General features: G+C 43.5%; 4 protein-coding genes across 7 annotated transcripts; 3 read left to right on the plus strand and 1 right to left on the minus strand.

Annotated features, from left to right (window-relative positions):
- The first annotated feature begins 333 nt into the window (after positions 1 to 333).
- On the plus strand, positions 334 to 2,114 carry cv (twisted gastrulation BMP signaling modulator crossveinless). Its single transcript, XM_002056767.4, has 4 exons — positions 334 to 917; positions 1,264 to 1,464; positions 1,522 to 1,666; positions 1,742 to 2,114. Exons 1-4 carry the CDS (start codon positions 695 to 697, stop codon positions 1,932 to 1,934), a joined length of 762 nt encoding a protein of 253 aa, XP_002056803.1. The 5' UTR covers positions 334 to 694; the 3' UTR covers positions 1,935 to 2,114.
- Positions 2,115 to 2,224: 110 nt separating this feature from the next.
- On the plus strand, positions 2,225 to 5,601 carry Spg7 (SPG7 matrix AAA peptidase subunit, paraplegin). Its single transcript, XM_002056768.4, has 6 exons — positions 2,225 to 2,796; positions 2,853 to 3,653; positions 3,716 to 4,252; positions 4,329 to 4,599; positions 4,659 to 5,179; positions 5,246 to 5,601. The coding sequence occupies exons 1-6, from the start codon at positions 2,500 to 2,502 to the stop codon at positions 5,399 to 5,401; spliced, it is 2,583 nt and encodes an 860-aa protein (XP_002056804.2). The 5' UTR covers positions 2,225 to 2,499; the 3' UTR covers positions 5,402 to 5,601.
- Positions 5,602 to 7,083: 1,482 nt separating this feature from the next.
- On the plus strand, positions 7,084 to 8,900 carry dyw (daywake). The gene is made up of 3 exons (XM_002056769.4): positions 7,084 to 7,262; positions 7,367 to 7,859; positions 8,595 to 8,900. The coding sequence occupies exons 1-3, from the start codon at positions 7,181 to 7,183 to the stop codon at positions 8,791 to 8,793; spliced, it is 774 nt and encodes a 257-aa protein (XP_002056805.1). The 5' UTR covers positions 7,084 to 7,180; the 3' UTR covers positions 8,794 to 8,900.
- A 701-nt stretch (positions 8,901 to 9,601) lies between these two features.
- On the minus strand, positions 9,602 to 17,632 carry per (period circadian regulator). Of its 4 annotated transcripts, XM_070211223.1 has the most exons (10): positions 17,456 to 17,629; positions 16,938 to 17,086; positions 14,806 to 14,925; positions 13,747 to 14,735; positions 12,930 to 13,286; positions 11,042 to 12,453; positions 10,748 to 10,984; positions 10,540 to 10,680; positions 9,884 to 10,062; positions 9,602 to 9,805 (listed from the first exon to the last, which is right to left on the minus strand). In XM_070211223.1, exons 3-9 carry the CDS (start codon positions 14,895 to 14,897, stop codon positions 10,012 to 10,014), a joined length of 3,279 nt encoding a protein of 1,092 aa, XP_070067324.1. In that variant the 5' UTR covers positions 14,898 to 14,925; positions 16,938 to 17,086; positions 17,456 to 17,629; the 3' UTR covers positions 9,602 to 9,805; positions 9,884 to 10,011. The 4 variants fall into 4 exon arrangements, with proteins under 4 accessions (XP_070067324.1, XP_015025537.1, XP_015025535.1 ...); XM_015170051.3 differs by lacking the exon at positions 16,938 to 17,086; XM_015170049.3 differs by lacking the exon at positions 16,938 to 17,086 and having other exon boundaries at positions 14,806 to 14,993.
- Between the last annotated feature and the right edge of the window lie 1,329 nt (positions 17,633 to 18,961).

Raw genomic sequence — 18,961 nt, forward strand, 5'->3', positions numbered from 1 at the left:
TCGCGTCTGTCGATCGTTGATCGTTGTGTGTGTTTTGTCTTCTGTTTCGTTTTGTTAGTGTATGTCGTGGTGTCGTTTATTGTTGTTGCTGGTGCCGCCGCCGCTGCTGCTGCTGCTGTTGCTGTTGTTGTTACGCGCTGTGACTGACTTGTTCAATGATTTAGTAAAATATTCATAGCTCATTCCAAAACTTGTTCTTGTGCCTGCTGCAAATACGACAAAATATAACGCGCTACGAAATTCAATTTCTATGTATCTATCAAATTCATATATATATTATATATATATATTCGTAATGTTTTCGATGTGTAGCAGTAGTTAACAATTGTTTGTGTTGTGTTGTTTTGTTTATTTATTTACATTTTTTTTTTTTTGCTATTTTATTGTTATTTGTTGTAATTATACACACAACATCTGTATGCTTACCTAGCTATCAATCAATCAATCAATCAGTCAATCGATCAAAGTCTTTCAAACCGTCGGCGTGTGTCTCCTGCGCCTACTTCCCACTCACTCACTCTCTCGCTCTTTGTCTGTCACTCGTGTGCAATTCGAATACGCCGCCAAGCCAGCCACCCCCCCCAAACGTCCACCCACAAATTGCGTGAGCCCTTTTTATCACGCACAAACAAACAAAAAAAAAAAAAAAACATTAACAATTGTATTTGGAATAATAAATAAACTGTATATCACAATGGAGGTGTGGCGATCGCTAACGGTTGGCGCATTTCTAGCATTGGGATTTGTTTGCTTCTATGGCATGGTGGAGTCGTGCAATGAAGTCGTCTGCGCCTCGATAGTGTCCAAGTGCATGTTGACGCAGAGTTGCAAATGCGAGCTTAAGAATTGCTCCTGCTGCAAAGAGTGCCTCAAATGTCTGGGCAAAAAGTACTATGAGGAGTGCTGTAGTTGTGTGGGTAAGTAATCAGATATTTACAACACAATATGTATATGTATATGTATGTGTGCATATGTAAATCGATGATGTGATCTCTGGTGTGACAATATTCATTATTCATTATTGCGCTGTCGCAGTCGCCTTGTTTTTGGTTCATCTGCGCGCGTGTGTGTGTGTGTGTGTGTGTGTGCTTGTGCGTTTGTGTTTATGTGTGCGTGTGTGTATTTGAGATGTGCCAAAATAGATATCGTGCGCTGCAATCATCGATAGTTGAGCCGCCGTTTAAAACTGGATTGCAACCATGCAATAAAGTTGAACTTTAACACCTATGTTGCACCACTTGGTAACAATTTTCTCGTTTGCAGAACTTTGTCCCAAACCCAACGACACACGCAACTCACTGTCCAAAAAATCTCATGTTGAGGACTTTGATGGGGTGCCAGAGCTATTCAATGTGCTAGCTACCACTGAGGATAGTGAAAGTGATTTTTGGGATGTTTTCACATTTCAAGTGGATTGGTCCAGGGGCAAGCCAAAACTGGATAAAGACGAGAAATACTATTTGAGTAAGTAAAATCTTATAAAACATAATGAATATGTCTTATAACATTTTTTTTTGATAGAATTCAATGACAAAAATCTAGATGAGGCACGTGAGGAACGTGATAATACGCTGACAGTCAATTGTACGGTTATATATTTGGATCAGTGCGTATCCTTAAATAAATGCCGTCAAAGTTGTCAAACAATGGGCGCTAGCAGCTATAGGTGCGTAAACTTCACCACCAATACATTTATAAAACGTTGTTCAAGTCAAATTATTGTATTTTCTCCCTTTTTCAGATGGTTCCACGATGGATGTTGTGAGTGCGTAGGATCTACGTGCATTAATTATGGAGTCAACGAGAGTCGTTGCCGACATTGTCCAGAATCGAAAGAGTTGGGCGATGATTTCGACGATGAAATCGATGAGGATATGCAGGACTATGGCGACAGTATGGGTCCATTTGATGGCTCAGTGAATAGCAATTATTGATAACAGCGAACAAATGCCATTTAAAGAACAACAAAATTTAACAAATTAGTTACTCAATTCAGTGACATTATTATTGTGTAGTACGAAGTAATTTTGTATAGCATTATTATTATTATTATTTTTTTTTATATAAATATATATATATATATATATAAATATATAAAATATTAAAGAATAGGACCTTTTGATTGTTTTTCATTTTGAGCAGCCCGAGATATTTTTTAAAACCGAAAATAAAGATTATACAGAAAAATGAAATTAACGTGTTGATAAACGATATTTTTTGGCATGCGGGTCACACAAGGGTTAATACAAAATTTTCGATGAGAAGTATGCAACAACGAGAACAAGCAACTATTGATTTTTTATGCAACAGAAAGCGAGTGCGGGAGTGCGGAATCCTCGCTTGCCATTTGGCCTACAAATTATAAACAAAAAAGATGTGCCTTTCAAAATGACAACTTTATAAAAAATTAATAGTTTGCTCACAGCCCCCCAACAACATCGAACAGCTGATTGAGCGCTGCTGTCAGGCCAGCCGCTTTGCGCCGGGGTGGCAACTCTAATGCATGTTATTTCAAGCGAACAACATCAAGTTACGTATTCGAACCGGCGGCCACAAGTCGCAATAGAAGAAAAGTGGCTGGAAATTATGTACAAAGGCCTGCGACATTTTAGAAATGTGCTGCAACGTGGATCCCACAATCTGGCGCGATGCCACGCCTACGTGACGCACATGAGCAATCCAAATGCAGTTGCCGCTGCCGCTGCCGCAACCGGATTGCCCAGCAAGCTGTGCGGCGCCGCTGGCCTAAATCGGCAGCTAATTGCGCCCGCCCTGCAGCCGCTGAGCTGGCGACAGGTAAGTGGCGATAAAATAGATGCCAATTGGAACACATTTAACATTATGCCACACAGATGCAAATGCTGCGATCAGAGTACAAAGCAATTGTGGGCGTGATTGCACGTTCTCTGCAATTGACGCCACGCGAGGTGCAGCAATTGCATCTGCGCTGCTTATGCTCCCGCAAGACAGACACGGACAAGCACAGCAGCGGCAGCAACAAGAACAGCGACAAGGAGAGCAGCAAGGAGAGCAGCAAACCCGCAAAGAGCGACAAGTCAACTGACCCGAACAACGAAACGCCGCCAGAGAGCGGCAAAGAAACGTCACAGGGGTCCGGCTCCGGTTCCGGTGAAGAGTCATCAAATCCCAATAACAACAAAAACAATGAAAACGATGAGAAAATGCGCTCGGTTCTAACTAAAGCAGTGCTTTGGCTGTTCACAATTTACATGTTTGTGGCCTTTATATCGTTGCTTATAACGCCGCGCACCGAGCGTCCCGAGGGCTCCACACGTTACGTTTCATGGAATGAGTTTGTGCATCATATGCTGGCCGTGGGCGAAGTTAAGGAGCTGATCATACGGCCGGATATGGAAATGGTAACCATTATACTGCACGACGGCGCTGTCATCAAGGGACGAAAAGTAACATCCACCATATTCCACATGGCCGTTGCGGATGCTAACAAGTTCGAGGAAAAGCTGCGCCTTGTGGAAAAACGTTTGGGTATTACAGACGGCGTACCAGTTACTTATGATCGGCAAACGGACACCACTGGCCGCATCCTGATGCTGTTGCTCTTCTGCGCCCTGCTCATGTCCATTGCCACGCGCATGAAGAGCATGAAAAGCCCACTCAGCATGGACTCATTTGTTAGTAATTTGTGCAGGCGTTCTGAAAGCCTTTCCTAATTTGTTTTAACATGCAATTACAGAACCAAATGGGCAGAGCCAAGTTTACGCTCGTGGATCCGTTTGATGGCGGACGCGGCGTACTTTTTCGCGATGTCGCTGGCCTTAGTGAGGCCAAGCAGGAGGTTAAGGAGTTTGTTGATTATCTAAAGACACCAGAAAAGTATCAGCGCTTGGGCGCCAAGGTGCCTCGCGGCGCTCTTCTATTGGGTCCACCCGGCTGTGGCAAAACGCTGCTGGCCAAAGCGGTTGCAACCGAAGCGCAGGTGCCCTTTCTCAGCATGAATGGATCTGAGTTTATTGAAATGATTGGCGGTCTGGGCGCTGCACGTGTTCGCGATTTGTTTAAGGAGGGCAAGAAACGTGCACCCTGCATTATTTACATTGACGAAATCGATGCGATTGGACGACAGCGTTCCGGCACCGAAAGCATGGGCCAGGGCAGCTCCGGCGAGTCCGAGCAGACGCTAAATCAGCTGCTTGTCGAAATGGACGGCATGGCTACCAAGGAGGGGGTTCTTATGCTAGCGAGCACCAATCGAGCGGACATCCTCGACAAGGTAGACACCTGGCTCAGGCTTGGGTTCATTTGTCCAGCTTTCAGCTACTAATTAATTTTTGCTCAAATTTCTGCAGGCTCTGTTACGTCCCGGTCGCTTTGATCGTCACATACTCATTGATTTGCCGACACTTCAGGAGCGCAAAGAAATATTCGAGAAGCATTTGTCATCAGTTAAATTGGCCGAGGCGCCCAGCAGCTATTCACAGCGTTTGGCACGCCTAACGCCCGGCTTCTCCGGCGCCGATATTGCGAACGTATGCAACGAGGCGGCGCTCCATGCGGCGCGCAACGTACAGCCAGAGGTCACCAGCAAAAATCTAGAGTATGCCGTCGAGCGTTTAGTTGGTGCGTTGTGTTGCATTTGCCAGCAATTGGCCAACCATTCATTGTTTTACTGCTTCCAGGTGGCACCGAGAAGCGTTCTCATGCGCTTTCGCTGACCGAACGCAAGGTGATTGCCTATCACGAGTCTGGCCATGCGTTGGTCGGCTGGATGCTGCCCAATTCGGATATTCTGCTCAAGGTGACCATTGTGCCGCGCACAAGTCTGGCCCTGGGCTTTGCCCAATACACGCCCAGTGAACAGCATTTGTATTCCAAGGAGGAGCTATTCGATAAGATGTGCATGGCACTGGGCGGTCGTGCGGCAGAGAATTTGATATTTAATCGCATCACAACTGGCGCACAAAACGATTTAGAGAAGGTCACCAAGATTGCCTATTCGCAGATCAAGAAATTTGGCATGAACGAACGGCTAGGTCCCATCTATGTGCGTGATTCGAATGAGACTGGTGGCGGCGGTGGCACCAAGCCCTTCTCCCGTGCTATGGATAGCATTATCGATCACGAGGCGCGCAACGTCGTCTCCCAAGCGTATCAAACAACCGAAGATCTACTGAACAAGCATCGCGACAAGCTGGAGAAGGTAATGCTATCTCTCTCTTTTCCGCTCTCTTTCTCCTTCATGCTAATGCTGTGTGCACATTTGCAGCTGGCAGAAGCTCTGCTCGATAAGGAGACGCTTGACTATGATGAGGTGGTCAATCTGATTGGACCGCCACCATTTGATCCAGCCAAACGTCAGGTGGACTCTGTTGAGTTTGAGCAGTCGCTGAGGAATCTTGGCACCGATGAGCCAAAAGCTTAGTTGGAACACCTTAATATAGCTGTGGCTGACCCCAACACACTTTAATCCACTTACACACACACACACACACACACACACACACACACACAAACACACACCCTCCCTCATACATTGTCACACAACACCCGCGCTCCTGCCACCTCTCTATAGACAGCCGGTTCATGTTCAATAAATGTAAATAAAGTTGTTTACCTTTTTAATTGATTATAACATTGCACCGATGACTTGTTAAAGCCGCATTAGCCTTCGAATTACCACTAATTGGTGCCCCTTAAACGTTCAGTCAAGTCGCCTACCCCACGCCAATCTCGCGACTGGTTAACTGTGCAATCTGTCATCGGGCTAAGTGCTCGTACTTTTCCATATGGGTTTAACCTTAGGGGGTCTTTTGCTGCGCTGAACTCTTGCACCCACTTGACACCTTCCAGCTGTTATCTCAAATGCAAGCCACAGTTTAGTTTAATGCACAGTGCTCACACGCTAATCAGAACGCCTCAGTCTAAAAATGTAATGCTTTCTAGAGATACAAAATAAGCTCTATTGGAAATAAGAATTTTCGAGTAAATGCAAATCAAGTCAATTTGTGAATTAGTTCTGGAATTTGTAAGCTCTCGAAATTTCCATTTGCTGGCAGTATTTGTTTTGCGAGTATTCACTGTAATTCACACCCAGAATTGATCAGTACCCTACGTTAAGATGATGCGTACATCCAAGGCTATGCGAACAGAAGAGTTATCTATATGGGAGATGGTTGGTTAACATAACCTATAAAACCTTGTTAGGTTATGTGCGCCAATTGTCAGTTTAAAACATAATTAAATTAGCTACACTACAAAATGTATTCATATTTCATGTGTCTTTAATTATTATTATGCTAATAAAAACACTGCAATCTTTGCTAAATTCGATTAAATTTGTTTAACTTTAAAGCCTAACCTCAAAAAAAGATTTGTTAGGTTAGGTTCGTTTTGTGCTGATAAAAGCGGATTGTTGTGATTGTGTCTGGATCGTTTTGGATTAACATATTGAGCGCGAATTAATTTCAAATGAATTTCACCCTTAATATCTTTTATGTGTGTCGATAAGCTCAATCAAAAAAGCGGCCACATTTTAGTTGTATTTACTATGACAATATCAGGGTCTAGTCAATTAGTTTGACAAGTTTTGTTTACTTGACAAAAATGCAATACGTAAGTGCGCGGCCCAAGTGCTTGCTAGACTATCGAATACCCTGTAAATAATAATGTCATAATCTTATTTGTTATATTAAAATTTGAAAAGGTCTTGAATAGAGGGTATAGTTAAGAGCTAAGACTCCTGCGGCTAGAGGATATTACATGGATTAAAGATGACACAAATGATGCTTATATAATATTATCGGCAGGGCTTATTCGAATGTGGATACCCTATCATTTGGTTCCGAATTTCGAGGAAAACTGGTTTCTGGCCAAGCTCATACGTCAATAAACAGAGCTCGCCTGTTTAATTTTAATTGAAAATAATTATAAGTATTAAATTTTTTGAAATATTCAACGAGCTATTAGCCAAGCCACAAGCTAATGCACGTTCGCAGTTCAATTCGTTCGGATTAATATTCTATTTGTAGTGCTAATGCATCCATAATTGCGACGAGGTCCAACAGATTCACACACTTACACCTGGATCCACTCAGAGACTGGCACTCTGTCGGGAATTGTCAGCCCGTCTTGAAGCTGGCATAAAAACGCATCGCACGCATTCGCAGCTCGTTAGTTGAGGATTTTCTGGCGGCCAATCAAAATGTATAACTGGAGAAGTCATACCTGGATGGCCATAGCAATTGCTCTGGGCCATATTGCTGCCGGTGGCGGCGATCCATTGCGTGAGTTTCGATACCGTTAACACGCACGGAGCAAGTGCATCCACATTTCTCAGCTTCTCTCTCTCTCTCTCTCTCTCTCTCTCTCTCTCTCTCTCTCTATGCAGCCGATAAGCTGCAGCGCTGCCGCGTGGACGATGAGGCGTGTATTTTGCGGCAAACGCAGACCTATGTGCGTCTCTACAAGAATGGGATACCCGAGCGGAATGTGCCCAGCATTGATCCCTTCCAGCTGGGCACGCTGAGCATCAATAGCGGCGGTGACACCGATTCCGTGCAGTTCAATCTGATCATGAGCAACACCACTTTGCACAATTTTGCCGATACTGTGATTTTCAAGAGCGCCAAGGGCTTTACCAAGGATCTGAACAAGCCCCTAAAGCTGCTCTGGAGCGTCACCCTGCCGGCCGTCGAGTTGCGTGCCGATTATGAGGTTGAGGGCAAAATCCTGATTCTGCCCATCGTTAGCCATGGTAAACTTGTCATCAAGCTGAACGAGATGCAGTCCAGGTCGCGCATTCGTGCCACACCCGAGAAACGAGCCGATGGACACACCTATCTGAAGGTCACCGAATACAAGTCGGTCGGCAAAGTGGCCTCGTAAGTAGAAAATTCCGTTAACGTTTAGTTATCTTCATGTTAACTATATAAAGCTCATAGTAAGAGCCCAGTTAACATGTAGATATCCTAAAGATAGGCTGTACAAATCTGCTTGTTCAATCTTAAGGTTAAAGATCAAAGTGAGGGCTCAGTTAAAATTTAAAGCTCATTACGGTTGCTAGATTTCTGAAAGACAATGTAAGCAGATGCCCATAATAATCGAATATCATAGAGTTAAAGCTAAAGAACATCTCGAAGGGAAAGCTCACAGTTAGGGTTGAGTTAACATGTGGATATCTTCATGTTAACCAGTTATCTAAAAGATATTCTAAACATATCCCTAAAACAATTAAATGCCTCAAAATTTATGTATTTTGTAGGCAAGGCTCACTGTAAGAATTGTGTTAACATGTGGATGTCTTCATGTTAACCAGATATCTAGAGCATATTCTAAACATATCCCCATAACAATTGAATATCTGAAAGTTAAAGCCTTACACATCTTAAAGTTTATTAAATATCTCAGTTAGCTTTCAGTAACTTTTAGATAACCGCATGCTAAGTAGTTATCAAAAAGATAACAGGAACATATCTGAATGTTATTTGGATATCTCCAGGTTAAAACTAAACTACCTGGTCAATTTTGACATGCAGATTCGCTAACAAGGACTTTAGTATACATTTTCTGATGACCCACAGACCTTATTATATATATTTATATAATTTACTTTTTAGTGGACACTTTAATTTGACCAATCTGTTCAACGACAATGCTGAACTGCGGGACAGCACACTGAAGGTGCTCAACGACGAGTGGGATGCTCTTTCAGCGGACATACAGCCCAAGATAACGGAGGCCTCGGATCGTTTCCTTTCAGTAGCATTGCAAAAACTCTTGGACACTTTGCCATATGATGAATTCTTTAAAGACTAAAGAGTCAAATGTAATTTAATAACATTTTTAAACATAGATATATTGTGATCTGTATATGTGTTTGCTTTTCCACTGTGAATAAAAGATAACACCTGGCCAGTCTTGAATTGCTATGCTTTTTCTTTTCTCAAACAAAAACTAAGGATAATTGATTTATAAATATATATATTATAAATATATATATATACGATTTGCGATATAGATATATGCTTGATTAGGAAGAAAAGCTGAGTACTTTTTTGTTGGAGATTATGCCATACTATTCTATTCTATTCTACTCTGTACTCTTCTATTCTATTTCTAATTTACTTTTTGATTAATTGAATTTCCATACTTACCTTTTCACTCATTTTCCACATGTGAATTCAGCTTGGAATATGGTATTCCGACAATTTTACTTGTGTTCCGTGTTTTGATTTAAGTTGATTTTATGGATTTTATATGTAGAGCTTTAAATATAATCTGAAGGCAGAGCGCGTGTTATACAACGAACTTTTTATTTTCCACCAGTTTTCCACATTTACGGGTGGAATTTACCGAAGTCTCGTGCACGTAGATCAGACGAAATAACTGGAATTGATAACCAATCAATCATTCAGGCAATCAATCATGTCAAATATATTTCGAATTTGTTTTCCACAATTACGGGTGGAATTTTCCTAAGGATTGATTCAGTCAATCAATCGTGTCGAATATATTTATGGCACACAAGACTTAAATTTCGTTTTTCACAGTTACGGGTGGAATTTACCAAAGGCTCAGAAGGACTTTGATTGATTGATTATCGCTTATAGACAAAATACGAACATTATTGATTGCTTTTTTTGCCATCTCGTTCTTTCTGTAATCGCAACGTTTATTGGGATATGAAATTTGTCGCTTGGGCACATAATTTGTTGTAAATGTATTTTTTGTTTTTTGTTTTTTGTTTTTTGAACGTTGCCTTCTCCACTTGCAAAATTGAATTTGATCAGAAAATAAATTTATGTAGTTACACACGAAATGGAAAACTCTGAAAGCGGAGTAGAGAGAGTGGGAGATAATATGTTAGGATCTGTTATTAAATAAGTAGATTTAAGTTTTAACGCACCTAAATAATGCTCAAGCGTTTGGTTTGGGTGTCCAAGAGAAGCTCGTCTGGGTGCGGGCCTTGCGGCTTGGGTTGTTGCTGCAACTGAATGTCAGGATTCGACACAACTAGAGCCGTCCTTTGGAATGCTATCCATCTCCGTGCTGCGTCTGGTCCTCCTCCGGATGCTCAACGATGGGCTGCGAATATTGATTGAAATTGAATTTGGGTTTCGTTTTGATACGCTATACCCATTCAAATTGTCTAAATGCGGGTATCTTGAACTTGTGCTGCATCCAAAAACTTCAAATTTCGAGAAGTTTTAATATTTCTAATAAATCGATAATTATCGATTTACAGCACATTTTACAGAACTTGACTTTTAAGAGGATACAATCTTGTGTATTCGAATTTATAGAAGGATCCATCGGAAAATAATAATATTTGTACTGATTGACTGACTGACGGACTGACTGATTGATTGGTTGAAGATCAACTCATAGTCTAGAGCTTGAGAGTCTGCACATTCGGAACGCTTTGTAATGTATGTGAATATTGAGACGGATGTACGGAAAATTTCTTCCGTAAGGCTGGAAAATTGTGGGAATTGTGTTTGCGTCTGCGGACAAAGCCGGGCAATATCTGCGTACTTTGGGTTGAAGTAGTCTGTAGCTTACCTTGAGCTTGTGAACTTTCGTCTCCTTCTCATTGTCGGGCGGACTCTCAGAGCCGTCGGTGGTTTTGATGAAGGATGAGTAGAAGGATGAGAAGCTGGAGCCATCCATGTCATCGCTGTTGCCATTGCTATCCGTGTATTTCTGTGGGTGGAGAGAGAGTTGTATGTGAGTTGGGCTTTTGTTTGCGTTGGAATTGACAGGAATGCACCTTTGGATTGTTGGAATTGTTCCGTTGATCCGATGACGAACCTCTACGAGCCGATGTACTGGGCAAATCGGACAGCTCCTTTTTGGGCGCTTCCTGGACTGATATTTTTGGGCTGGTTTCCGTATGCAGCAATGTGTCCGGGGCATCGGGTTTGTTCAGCTCAGCGGGTGTAATGGAATGAAAGGCGCCCGGCTTTTGGGTTGTTGTCGACGCGGGTGCCATCTTAACCTGTTGTGCCTGTACAGAGGATGTGGATTAGTTCATTAGGTTGCGCATCAATTGTGCTCCACTTACCGTATAGATCGATTTGTTGTTGTTGTTGGACTGGGAGCCACTCGACTGCACGGACATTTGGACAGCGCCCGAGACGCTGGGAAAGGGCATCGGCTGATACGCATAGAAGAGCGATGGATGTGGATACATAACACCGGCCATATATGGCATTGGCATGGCAGTTGCCGCCGTCGCCTCCGGCTGCGATGTGCTCGGATTCTCGCTGCTCTTCGGACTGTGCTGGGCCGCACTGGCACTGCTGACGCTCGTCTGGGCTGCGGCACTGCCGGCTGTGGCAGTGGCCAACGGTGCGGGTATATAGTAGAAGGCGGGAAATAGATTATGTTGCGGCGAGAAGCTTTTCTGGGCCATCGAAGTGTGCGTTGTGTGCACCGTGGGCGTTGTCAGGCCCAACGAGAACGGCGGCCACAGATTGATGCTCTGCGGAAAGTTATAGCTGCTCTGGAATAAATGGCTGCCCGTCATTGGCGCCTGCCATTTGGCAGTGGTCTGGCTGTCCTCGGCCGGGCTGACGCTCACTGTGGGAGCGACAACGACAGCGGAGAGCGTCAGCTGTTGCTTGGGCTTGTTGGCATCACCCTCCCAGGAATGGGAGCCGCCGCGTTTCATGGTCTGACCATGGCCGGGCCCGCTATATTCGGGCATTTTCTCGATGACGGACTTTTTGGTCTTATCGCCGGTGCGTCCGCGCGACTCTCGATGCTTCTTTAGCATGCATTTCTCCATTTCATCGTTGTGCTTGTTCAGCAGTATTTCGGTTAGGGTCATATTGACCGGCAACGGATTACTGCTGCCGCTGGCGCTATTCTCACCGCCGGAGGTGCCGGTGCCCGTATTGCTAGTGTTTGTTACACTGCTCATGCGCACATTGCTGGCGGTTGTTAGATTGCCTGAGGAGCCGCTGCCGCCGCTGCCCTCAAAACCGTGCACGGGACTGAGGGCATCCTCGCGTGCGCTGCTCACGTAGGAGGAGTCCATTTTAGGCGGATCGGTGTCCACGGGCGCGGTGACGGGCTTGCTGTTAAAAAAACGCAGCAGGTTCTCGTTATAGTTTAGCTGATTGTAGCTGGGCGGCGTCTCAGTGGAACTCTTACTGTCATAATAGTCGTGATGCGGCGATATTTCGCCCAGCATGACGCTATCACGCTCTGACACCGTCAGCTCGGTCTCGTGCGGCAAGTCCAGCTTCAGATCGCCCCGCGCCACCTCGTCCATCAGTGTCTCCATGAAACTGGCCAGTGCCTGACAGCGACGCGACACCTCCTGCTTAACCGTATCGGATGGACGCGTCACCGTTTCCGTCATCATCTTCAAAATATCCTCCTTAATGCACGCGTTCCGATTCTGCTCATCCTCCGGTATGTTGGGCGTGACATTTGGCGACATCTCAAAGACATCGCACTGCTTCGGGCCTGTTAATGACAGCTGCAGTTAGTCGGCTTGCTCGGGCAGCTCATTATTCCGAGCATTTCTCCTAGTGGCTAGATCCCTTAGGAATATTTGCGAATACCTAGGAATATCTTACAAAGCTCTTAAGGAGCCTTTGAAATAACTTGAACAGTCGTATTTTCTACAATATTGTAGGCATTTCTCCTATCTATTATAGATATCCTTTATCTATTTATTATATGCTGGTCTATCATCGGGTAGATACCTTGGGAACAAAGCGCCTGGGTTTTATCTTGGAAAATTCCCTAGGTTAAGTCCTTTAGTTCTTTAGATCGAATGGACTCTACACACTTTTTTAATTCACTTTTCTTCCTTGAATACTTTTAAACTCCGAATAACAGTCTTCTTTTAAGGTAAGCCCCGATAAAAATCCCTTTTCGCAACTGTTCTTCTTGCACCGTATTCAATTTCTGTATGGGGCCATTTGCAATCGACTTACCCTGAAATACGCGATGATGTCCCACGACAAATTCCAGTTTGCGTGACCAGGGATTCACGAAGCTGGTCCATTCCGTCTCGAGGAGTATATAGCAACCATTTTGGATGAGAAAACGAAAGGGCTTGCTGCAAAAGGTGGCGCCAACGGTCTGGCCCTTCTTCACGACCTTCTCGTAGATGTCCTTTATGTCAGACAGATCCTCGTGATGATAGAAATCCAATATCGAGCGTCCAATGAGATCTTGCGGCAAATAGCCAAGTGCTGAGACCGCAGCGGTATCCACATGCGAAATGATGCCAGCCGCCGTGTGGCGTATGGCAAACTTGGGGCCCTTCGGCGAGAGGAACTCATCGGGCTCTGTGAAACAAAGTTTTGTTGGGTTCAAGAAAACGTCGCTTTCAATAAAAAAAAAACACACACACGCAAGCGTGCCCGAGTCAGGAGTATACGACCCTGAAACCAGCTCGAAGATACCTACACAAACGTCTTATAAACTTCTTATATGCAGCTAGAACTATTACGATTTTGCCAGATATTGATAATAAATATAAAAGCTCGTTTCGCGTATGGGATTCAAGTTTCTAGCTTAGCCGGTTTCAATACTTGGCTGGATCGACTCAGCGCTTCGTCAGGATCAAGAGTATATATATTGTTTATAGGTTTGATCGGGTCTTTACAAGCTTTTAAGTGGATTGCATCCAACTTTATAGCCGCTCTTGATTGGCCTGGCTAAGATGCGGAGCAGGGTCATTGCGGTGAGGTCTGTACAACCTTAGTACCCATTAGATTGGGGATCATAAATATTTTAGGCACCCACCTTTGTAGCAGCTCTTGATGGGCGTGGCTGAGATGACCAGCAGCATACTGGTGGCATTGGAGAGCGTGCAGCCATCCGGCTGCACCTCCTCGGGTGCCTCGCGGAACGTCAAACCGAGCCGAAAGGGCGCATAGCTGACCGGACGTCCGATGATACCAAAACCACCGGATGCTAGGCCGCGATATCGCCGGAGCATCACACAGAACGTCGTGCGGGCATCCTTGGACTGGCTGCAGCGCGATTCGGCAATGGGTATGCCTGTAGTTATCTGACTGGCGAATGTGGCGCGATCCTTGATGTGCACGAAATCGATAAAGGATCGCCCTAGCCACATTTCACGCGGATAGCCCAACATCTCGTTCAGATTGGCCGTGGTGAAAAGCACAACGCCATCGTGCATGGAGATGACGCAACAGAAGCTGTCCTCCTTGACGCGATCATGCTGCTGCTGCTGCAGCTGCTGTTTGCCGATGCACGCGGCATGCGCCTCCAGTCGACCCGGCCGGTCGGTCCATTCGCACGTCTTCTCCATGCTGGTGCAGCCATCGATGGTGACAGTCACGCTGGCCGACATCGTATCGGGTGAGATCGTTGCGGCTGTTGCCGTCTCCAGCTGTTGGATCTGCTCCGCCTGGGGGTCATCCTGCTGCTCGTCGACATCCAGCTGCGGCTTATCGCCGTGCGCATCGTGTGCATCGCTTGGCGTCGGAGCGCCGAGCTGTTGTGCGTCCTGCAGCTCCAGCTGCTGTTCGCAGCTGCCATTGTTCGGCTTGACCAGCAATGGCTCCTCGGTCTGCTCCAAAGATTTGATGGTTGTTGTTGTTGCTGCTGTTGCCTGTGCCGGCGATTTGGCCTTCTTCTTCTTGCGCGACTTGTCCTTGTTGCGCTTGACGGCCATGTCGCTGCTGCTGGCCTGGGTAGAGGGCTTGCCGCCATAGCCGCTGCTGCCGGACGAGTGGCTGCCGCTCAAACGGGACTTTGAGCTGCCACTATTTGTGTCGGAGATAGTTTGTCATTGAAGGATTATCGTTGCAGAAAAAAGCTCTCTATCAATCTCACCTGCGCTGCGATTGACTGTTGCTGCAGCTATTCGAGTAGGCCGAATCGGACACCTTAGTATTATGCGTGGACTCTGTGGACTCACCTTCCATTTTGTATTTGCTCTTTTATAATCCTGTCCTGTGGAATAAATATCTTTGAAACACTAAGTATTTAACTATAACTTATTGCTGGCACCCAAAAGAATTCTATGAAAAAGAAGATATGGAAAAATATGTTTATAAATACATACGGAAAGGCAACAAAATTGAGAAATTAAAATACTTGATGCCGAATAGCAATTCGATTTAAAGGTGCAAAAGTTCTTGGGTAAGGTTTTGGGGCACACTCCCAATTATTTTTGTATATTCATGCTGGTCTAGTTCAGGGTAGCTTAGTGGAAATCTCTAGTCCATAATCATGGCCAAAGAAAGGGTTACCAATACCAAAGGCAGCTAATGCTCCAAGCCGACTTCCCTTCCAACAATGCATCCACTGTACATTTGAAATTGTTCTATAGATATCACATAATGGGCTAATTCTAAAATAGATTTATTGTTAATTCATCATAAGCTCTACGTAATGTTGTCACGTTTAACGGCAGCTAACTATTGTGAATGCAACCGGAGAGCAACAGGGACAGCAACAGCGGGCGAAAGGTCGCATTGCGAGTGGCTTTTAATTGTTATCGCGCTCACGTGCAGCTGCAGGTGCAGCTGGCAGTCGCTGGCATAGAGCATCAGACAAAATGTATACGTACACAGTTAGTTGGTTACGTATGCATAAATGCTGCCGCAGCAAAAGCAGTTGGCAGATTTGATAAATCATAACAAGCGCAGCCAACTTAATTAGCCAGCGAAGGTGGTCGGGGCTGCCAGATCGTTCAAATAATCAAAGATATGAAATGTTGAAAATTTCACGAAATCAGGAGCTTTACATTTATTTATATTGTGTATATTATAATTAAAGTAAGAATTACTAGACTTGTGTTTAATTTTTAAGCGAGTTTCGTAAAGAGAGAGATCGCTTTTTAAATTAGTAGTATTTCTTGGCCCAGTGTATTGAGCCTTATAACTTCTAGGGAATCTGCTGACCAGGCAGCTCGCTGGACGCCATTGACTTACGTAATGCTCAGCGACATAATTGTAATTAAAAAAAGAATCGTCTAAAATTTCGCATTCTCTCAGCAAAAGTGCTGACATAACGCGAAATTAACTCCTCAAATTGAACAAGCGACGTGTTTGTAACATGAGTATTTTATGTGTGCAGGAGTACATATATAAAAGCATAATTATGCAATGGTTAAAAACTTAAGTCAAGCATTATCTCTTAGATAATCGTCATTCGCTTTATATGCCATATACGTCAACATTTTACAGGCATACGAATAAAACATGCAACTAAGTTGACAAATATTGGACAATTGGAACTTAAAAAATTTGCTTAAATTTTGATTAAGTTGTTGTTGTACTTTACAAAATTCACTTAAAATTTAGTCGGTCAGAATCAGATTTCTTTTAAAACTTTTCATTTGTTCATAGTCATGCATCATAGAAAAGGTAAAGAAATGAGAAAAACACACAGGAAAATTGAAACAGAAGAAGGTTCTCATGTTTTACTTTGTGCTGTGTTCGTAAATGTTATACATGCAGCTTGGTATTTGTATAAAATCAGAGTAAAATTTAAATTTCTAACAAGCCTCTGACAGTTTCCTTAACTCCCCTTTGTGCCTCATTCGTAAATGCTTTACGGGCAGCGAGCAGACTTGAAACCTCTTCTAAACGATTTTGTAGATATTTAAAGCAACATTGCCAATTTGACTCAGTTAGTATTAGATACTCGCCTGGTCGTCTTACGAATCAATTAGTTGGTTTGTTTACTCTAAGGCATCAAATTACAATTGAGAGCGTGCCATTTGTTGTTTGCTTTGATTGAGCGAACAGGCTGGATGCGTGGGATGTTATTCAGTGTTGGGCAAATAAGACAAAACAATGTCAACTTTGTATAAATAAAAAAAAAAAAAAAAAAAAATCAATATAAGTATATTTAAAAAAATATGAAACAAAATAAAATGGAACTTTACTATGTGGCGTATGAGTTATATTTGTGCTCAGTTAGGGGGGACTACCACAATTTAAATGCAGTTCGCTTACGTATATGTTCACTGCTTTGTGTGTGTATGTGTGTCTTTGTTGCTGTTCACTCGCTCTGCCACAAGCAATTGTTGTTTTTGTTGTTCTACGTTTTCGCTCTCTCTCTCTCTCTCTCTCTCTCTCTCACGTGTACATACACATGCATCAAGCTGCTTGAAAAACCAAAAAAAAAAAAACAAAGTGCACGTAAAACGTTAACAAGTTACGTAGCTGTAAACAACAATACCGTTTATATAAGATTCAATTGAGCTTTTCCATTATACACACACACACATGCACATATACAAATGCAATGATATTCAAAACGAATTCTAGTTGTCAATTGGCACACTCTCTCTCTCTCTCTCTCGCTTTGCGCTCACGTTCGTTCAGTCAGGCGGTCTCTTGCGCTCTCTCTATGCCGATCTACGCATTGCAAATGCAGTTAGCATATGAAAAAAAAAAAAAAATCGCTTTGCAATTTACATTGATGTTGTTGTTTTAATAAATATTTATATGATTTTTACAGCAGCACATACGTATTTGTTGCACTTAAGCGGCATCGACACTTTAGCGAAAACGTTTAAGTAACGTAAAATATTCGTTTTGTTCAATATCACTTGCTGGACACTGTTTGTAGTTGATTTAAGACTTTCGCTGCCTTCGGGCTGTCGGTCCCAACCTACTTGTTGAAGACTCGTACGAATACTGACAACACTTTCGTTAGCTGAGAGACGAAAAGCGCATTACGGCGCTGGCGTGTCAAGCTTTGCTAAAATCCACACACATGCACACTGGCTTGTGTTTGCCTGTATGCTCCAGCCCCCCTCTAAACACACACACGCACATGCACACAGACTCATTGTGGCCGTCGCAACGTGCGTTCCTCTTCGGCAAATTGGCATTCGGCCTTACTCGGTTTGATACAGTTTCCCCAGTCTTGCCCTTAACCCTTAGTGCAATACCTTAAAATTTCAGTAGTATAAACTTTTGTGTGTTCAGTTTAGCTTCTTATTAGACAGATTTTTAAAAGCTTCGATCTATAAAAAGCTTAAATATTAAATATATTCAAACCTAACTGGGAAATGGTATAGAAAATACACATATTCGAAATCTAATCTCCCAACTTTTCTTAAACAAAAAGTGTTATTTGTATTGTTGGGATAATTGTTTTAAAAATCATTTAAATTGGAATATTCAAACGTCTCTGCAAAACAAAGAGTGTCTAATTAGCGTCGTCTTAACAATATTAGGTACAAAGTGCATGTGGTGCAATTAATCCATAGGCACACTAAAGGGTTAAAATGCATATGGCTGCTGGGTACACGCTGTGAGCTGGGACATTGACTTTGTTTGCTTTGCCAATGGGCCGCAATGGGTTGATGGAACAGGAGGGGAGGGGAGGGGGCGGGGGTGTATACCAAGAGAATGGAGGTTGGTTGGCGGCACGTTCATGCTTTCTATTGTTACATATATATCGAGCATTGGCAACGAATCCAATTGTGCCTCAGAAATGTGCTATGCAGTCACGCATAGCAGCCACGTGAGTAGCTGTTGTTGTTGTTGCTTCTGTTCTCGTTGTTGCCGCTTGCCGCTTGCCGCCTTCGTGCCGTGCCGCCTGGTGTCGCAGCGGACATCAGTCACAGCTGATCACAATGACAGTGGCTTATTATTCAGATTGTATGGCCAAATTGCACGGCAATAGATAACATTCGCACAATAGATAACTGGCGCTCGGTGTGGCAGCCTTTTAGGCGTTGCCAGCTAGTTTTAATTGCATTCTCAGTTGCAGGCCCAAAACAAAAGAACTAACAAATTATATACACTAACTATCGATGGATGAGGCGAACCTTTTCTTCGTAAAGGTCATCTGATTGTGAAGTCGCGAGGGGTTATCAGCAGAAGGGCATATCAAGTGAAAATCCATCTAATAATATATGTGCAATTTTTTTTTATAAATAAATTAAGTATTTACTTAATTGAGATTGAATTTTTATAAGGTTTTGGCGGCTTAATTGTGGCTATATCTAATGGATTTTCTTTGG

This window comes from Drosophila virilis, chromosome X (assembly GCF_030788295.1).
Source record: "Drosophila virilis strain 15010-1051.87 chromosome X, Dvir_AGI_RSII-ME, whole genome shotgun sequence".
Taxonomy (NCBI): Eukaryota; Metazoa; Arthropoda; class Insecta; order Diptera; family Drosophilidae; genus Drosophila; species Drosophila virilis.

What these genes read in the sequence shown, in the direction of transcription:
- cv (XM_002056767.4), top strand. Translation starts at nt 695, where the DNA reads ATGGAGGTGTGGCGATCGCTAACGGTTGGCGCATTTCTAGCATTGGGA. An exon ending in GGAGTGCTGTAGTTGTGTGG is followed by an intron (nt 918 to 1,263) that starts GTAAGTAATCAG and finishes TCTCGTTTGCAG; the next exon opens with AACTTTGTCCCAAACCCAAC. An exon ending in ATGGGCGCTAGCAGCTATAG is followed by an intron (nt 1,667 to 1,741) that starts GTGCGTAAACTT and finishes TCCCTTTTTCAG; the next exon opens with ATGGTTCCACGATGGATGTT.
- Spg7 (XM_002056768.4), top strand. Translation starts at nt 2,500, where the DNA reads ATGCATGTTATTTCAAGCGAACAACATCAAGTTACGTATTCGAACCGG. An exon ending in CACTCAGCATGGACTCATTT is followed by an intron (nt 3,654 to 3,715) that starts GTTAGTAATTTG and finishes ATGCAATTACAG; the next exon opens with AACCAAATGGGCAGAGCCAA. An exon ending in ATCGCGACAAGCTGGAGAAG is followed by an intron (nt 5,180 to 5,245) that starts GTAATGCTATCT and finishes GCACATTTGCAG; the next exon opens with CTGGCAGAAGCTCTGCTCGA.
- dyw (XM_002056769.4), top strand. Translation starts at nt 7,181, where the DNA reads ATGTATAACTGGAGAAGTCATACCTGGATGGCCATAGCAATTGCTCTG. An exon ending in CGGTGGCGGCGATCCATTGC is followed by an intron (nt 7,263 to 7,366) that starts GTGAGTTTCGAT and finishes CTCTCTATGCAG; the next exon opens with CCGATAAGCTGCAGCGCTGC. An exon ending in TCGGTCGGCAAAGTGGCCTC is followed by an intron (nt 7,860 to 8,594) that starts GTAAGTAGAAAA and finishes TTTACTTTTTAG; the next exon opens with TGGACACTTTAATTTGACCA.
- per (XM_015170051.3), bottom strand. Translation starts at nt 14,897, where the DNA reads ATGGAAGGTGAGTCCACAGAGTCCACGCATAATACTAAGGTGTCCGAT. An exon ending in CATCAAGAGCTGCTACAAAG is followed by an intron (nt 13,287 to 13,746) that starts GTGGGTGCCTAA and finishes TTTGTTTCACAG; the next exon opens with AGCCCGATGAGTTCCTCTCG. An exon ending in ACATCATCGCGTATTTCAGG is followed by an intron (nt 12,454 to 12,929) that starts GTAAGTCGATTG and finishes TGTCATTAACAG; the next exon opens with GCCCGAAGCAGTGCGATGTC.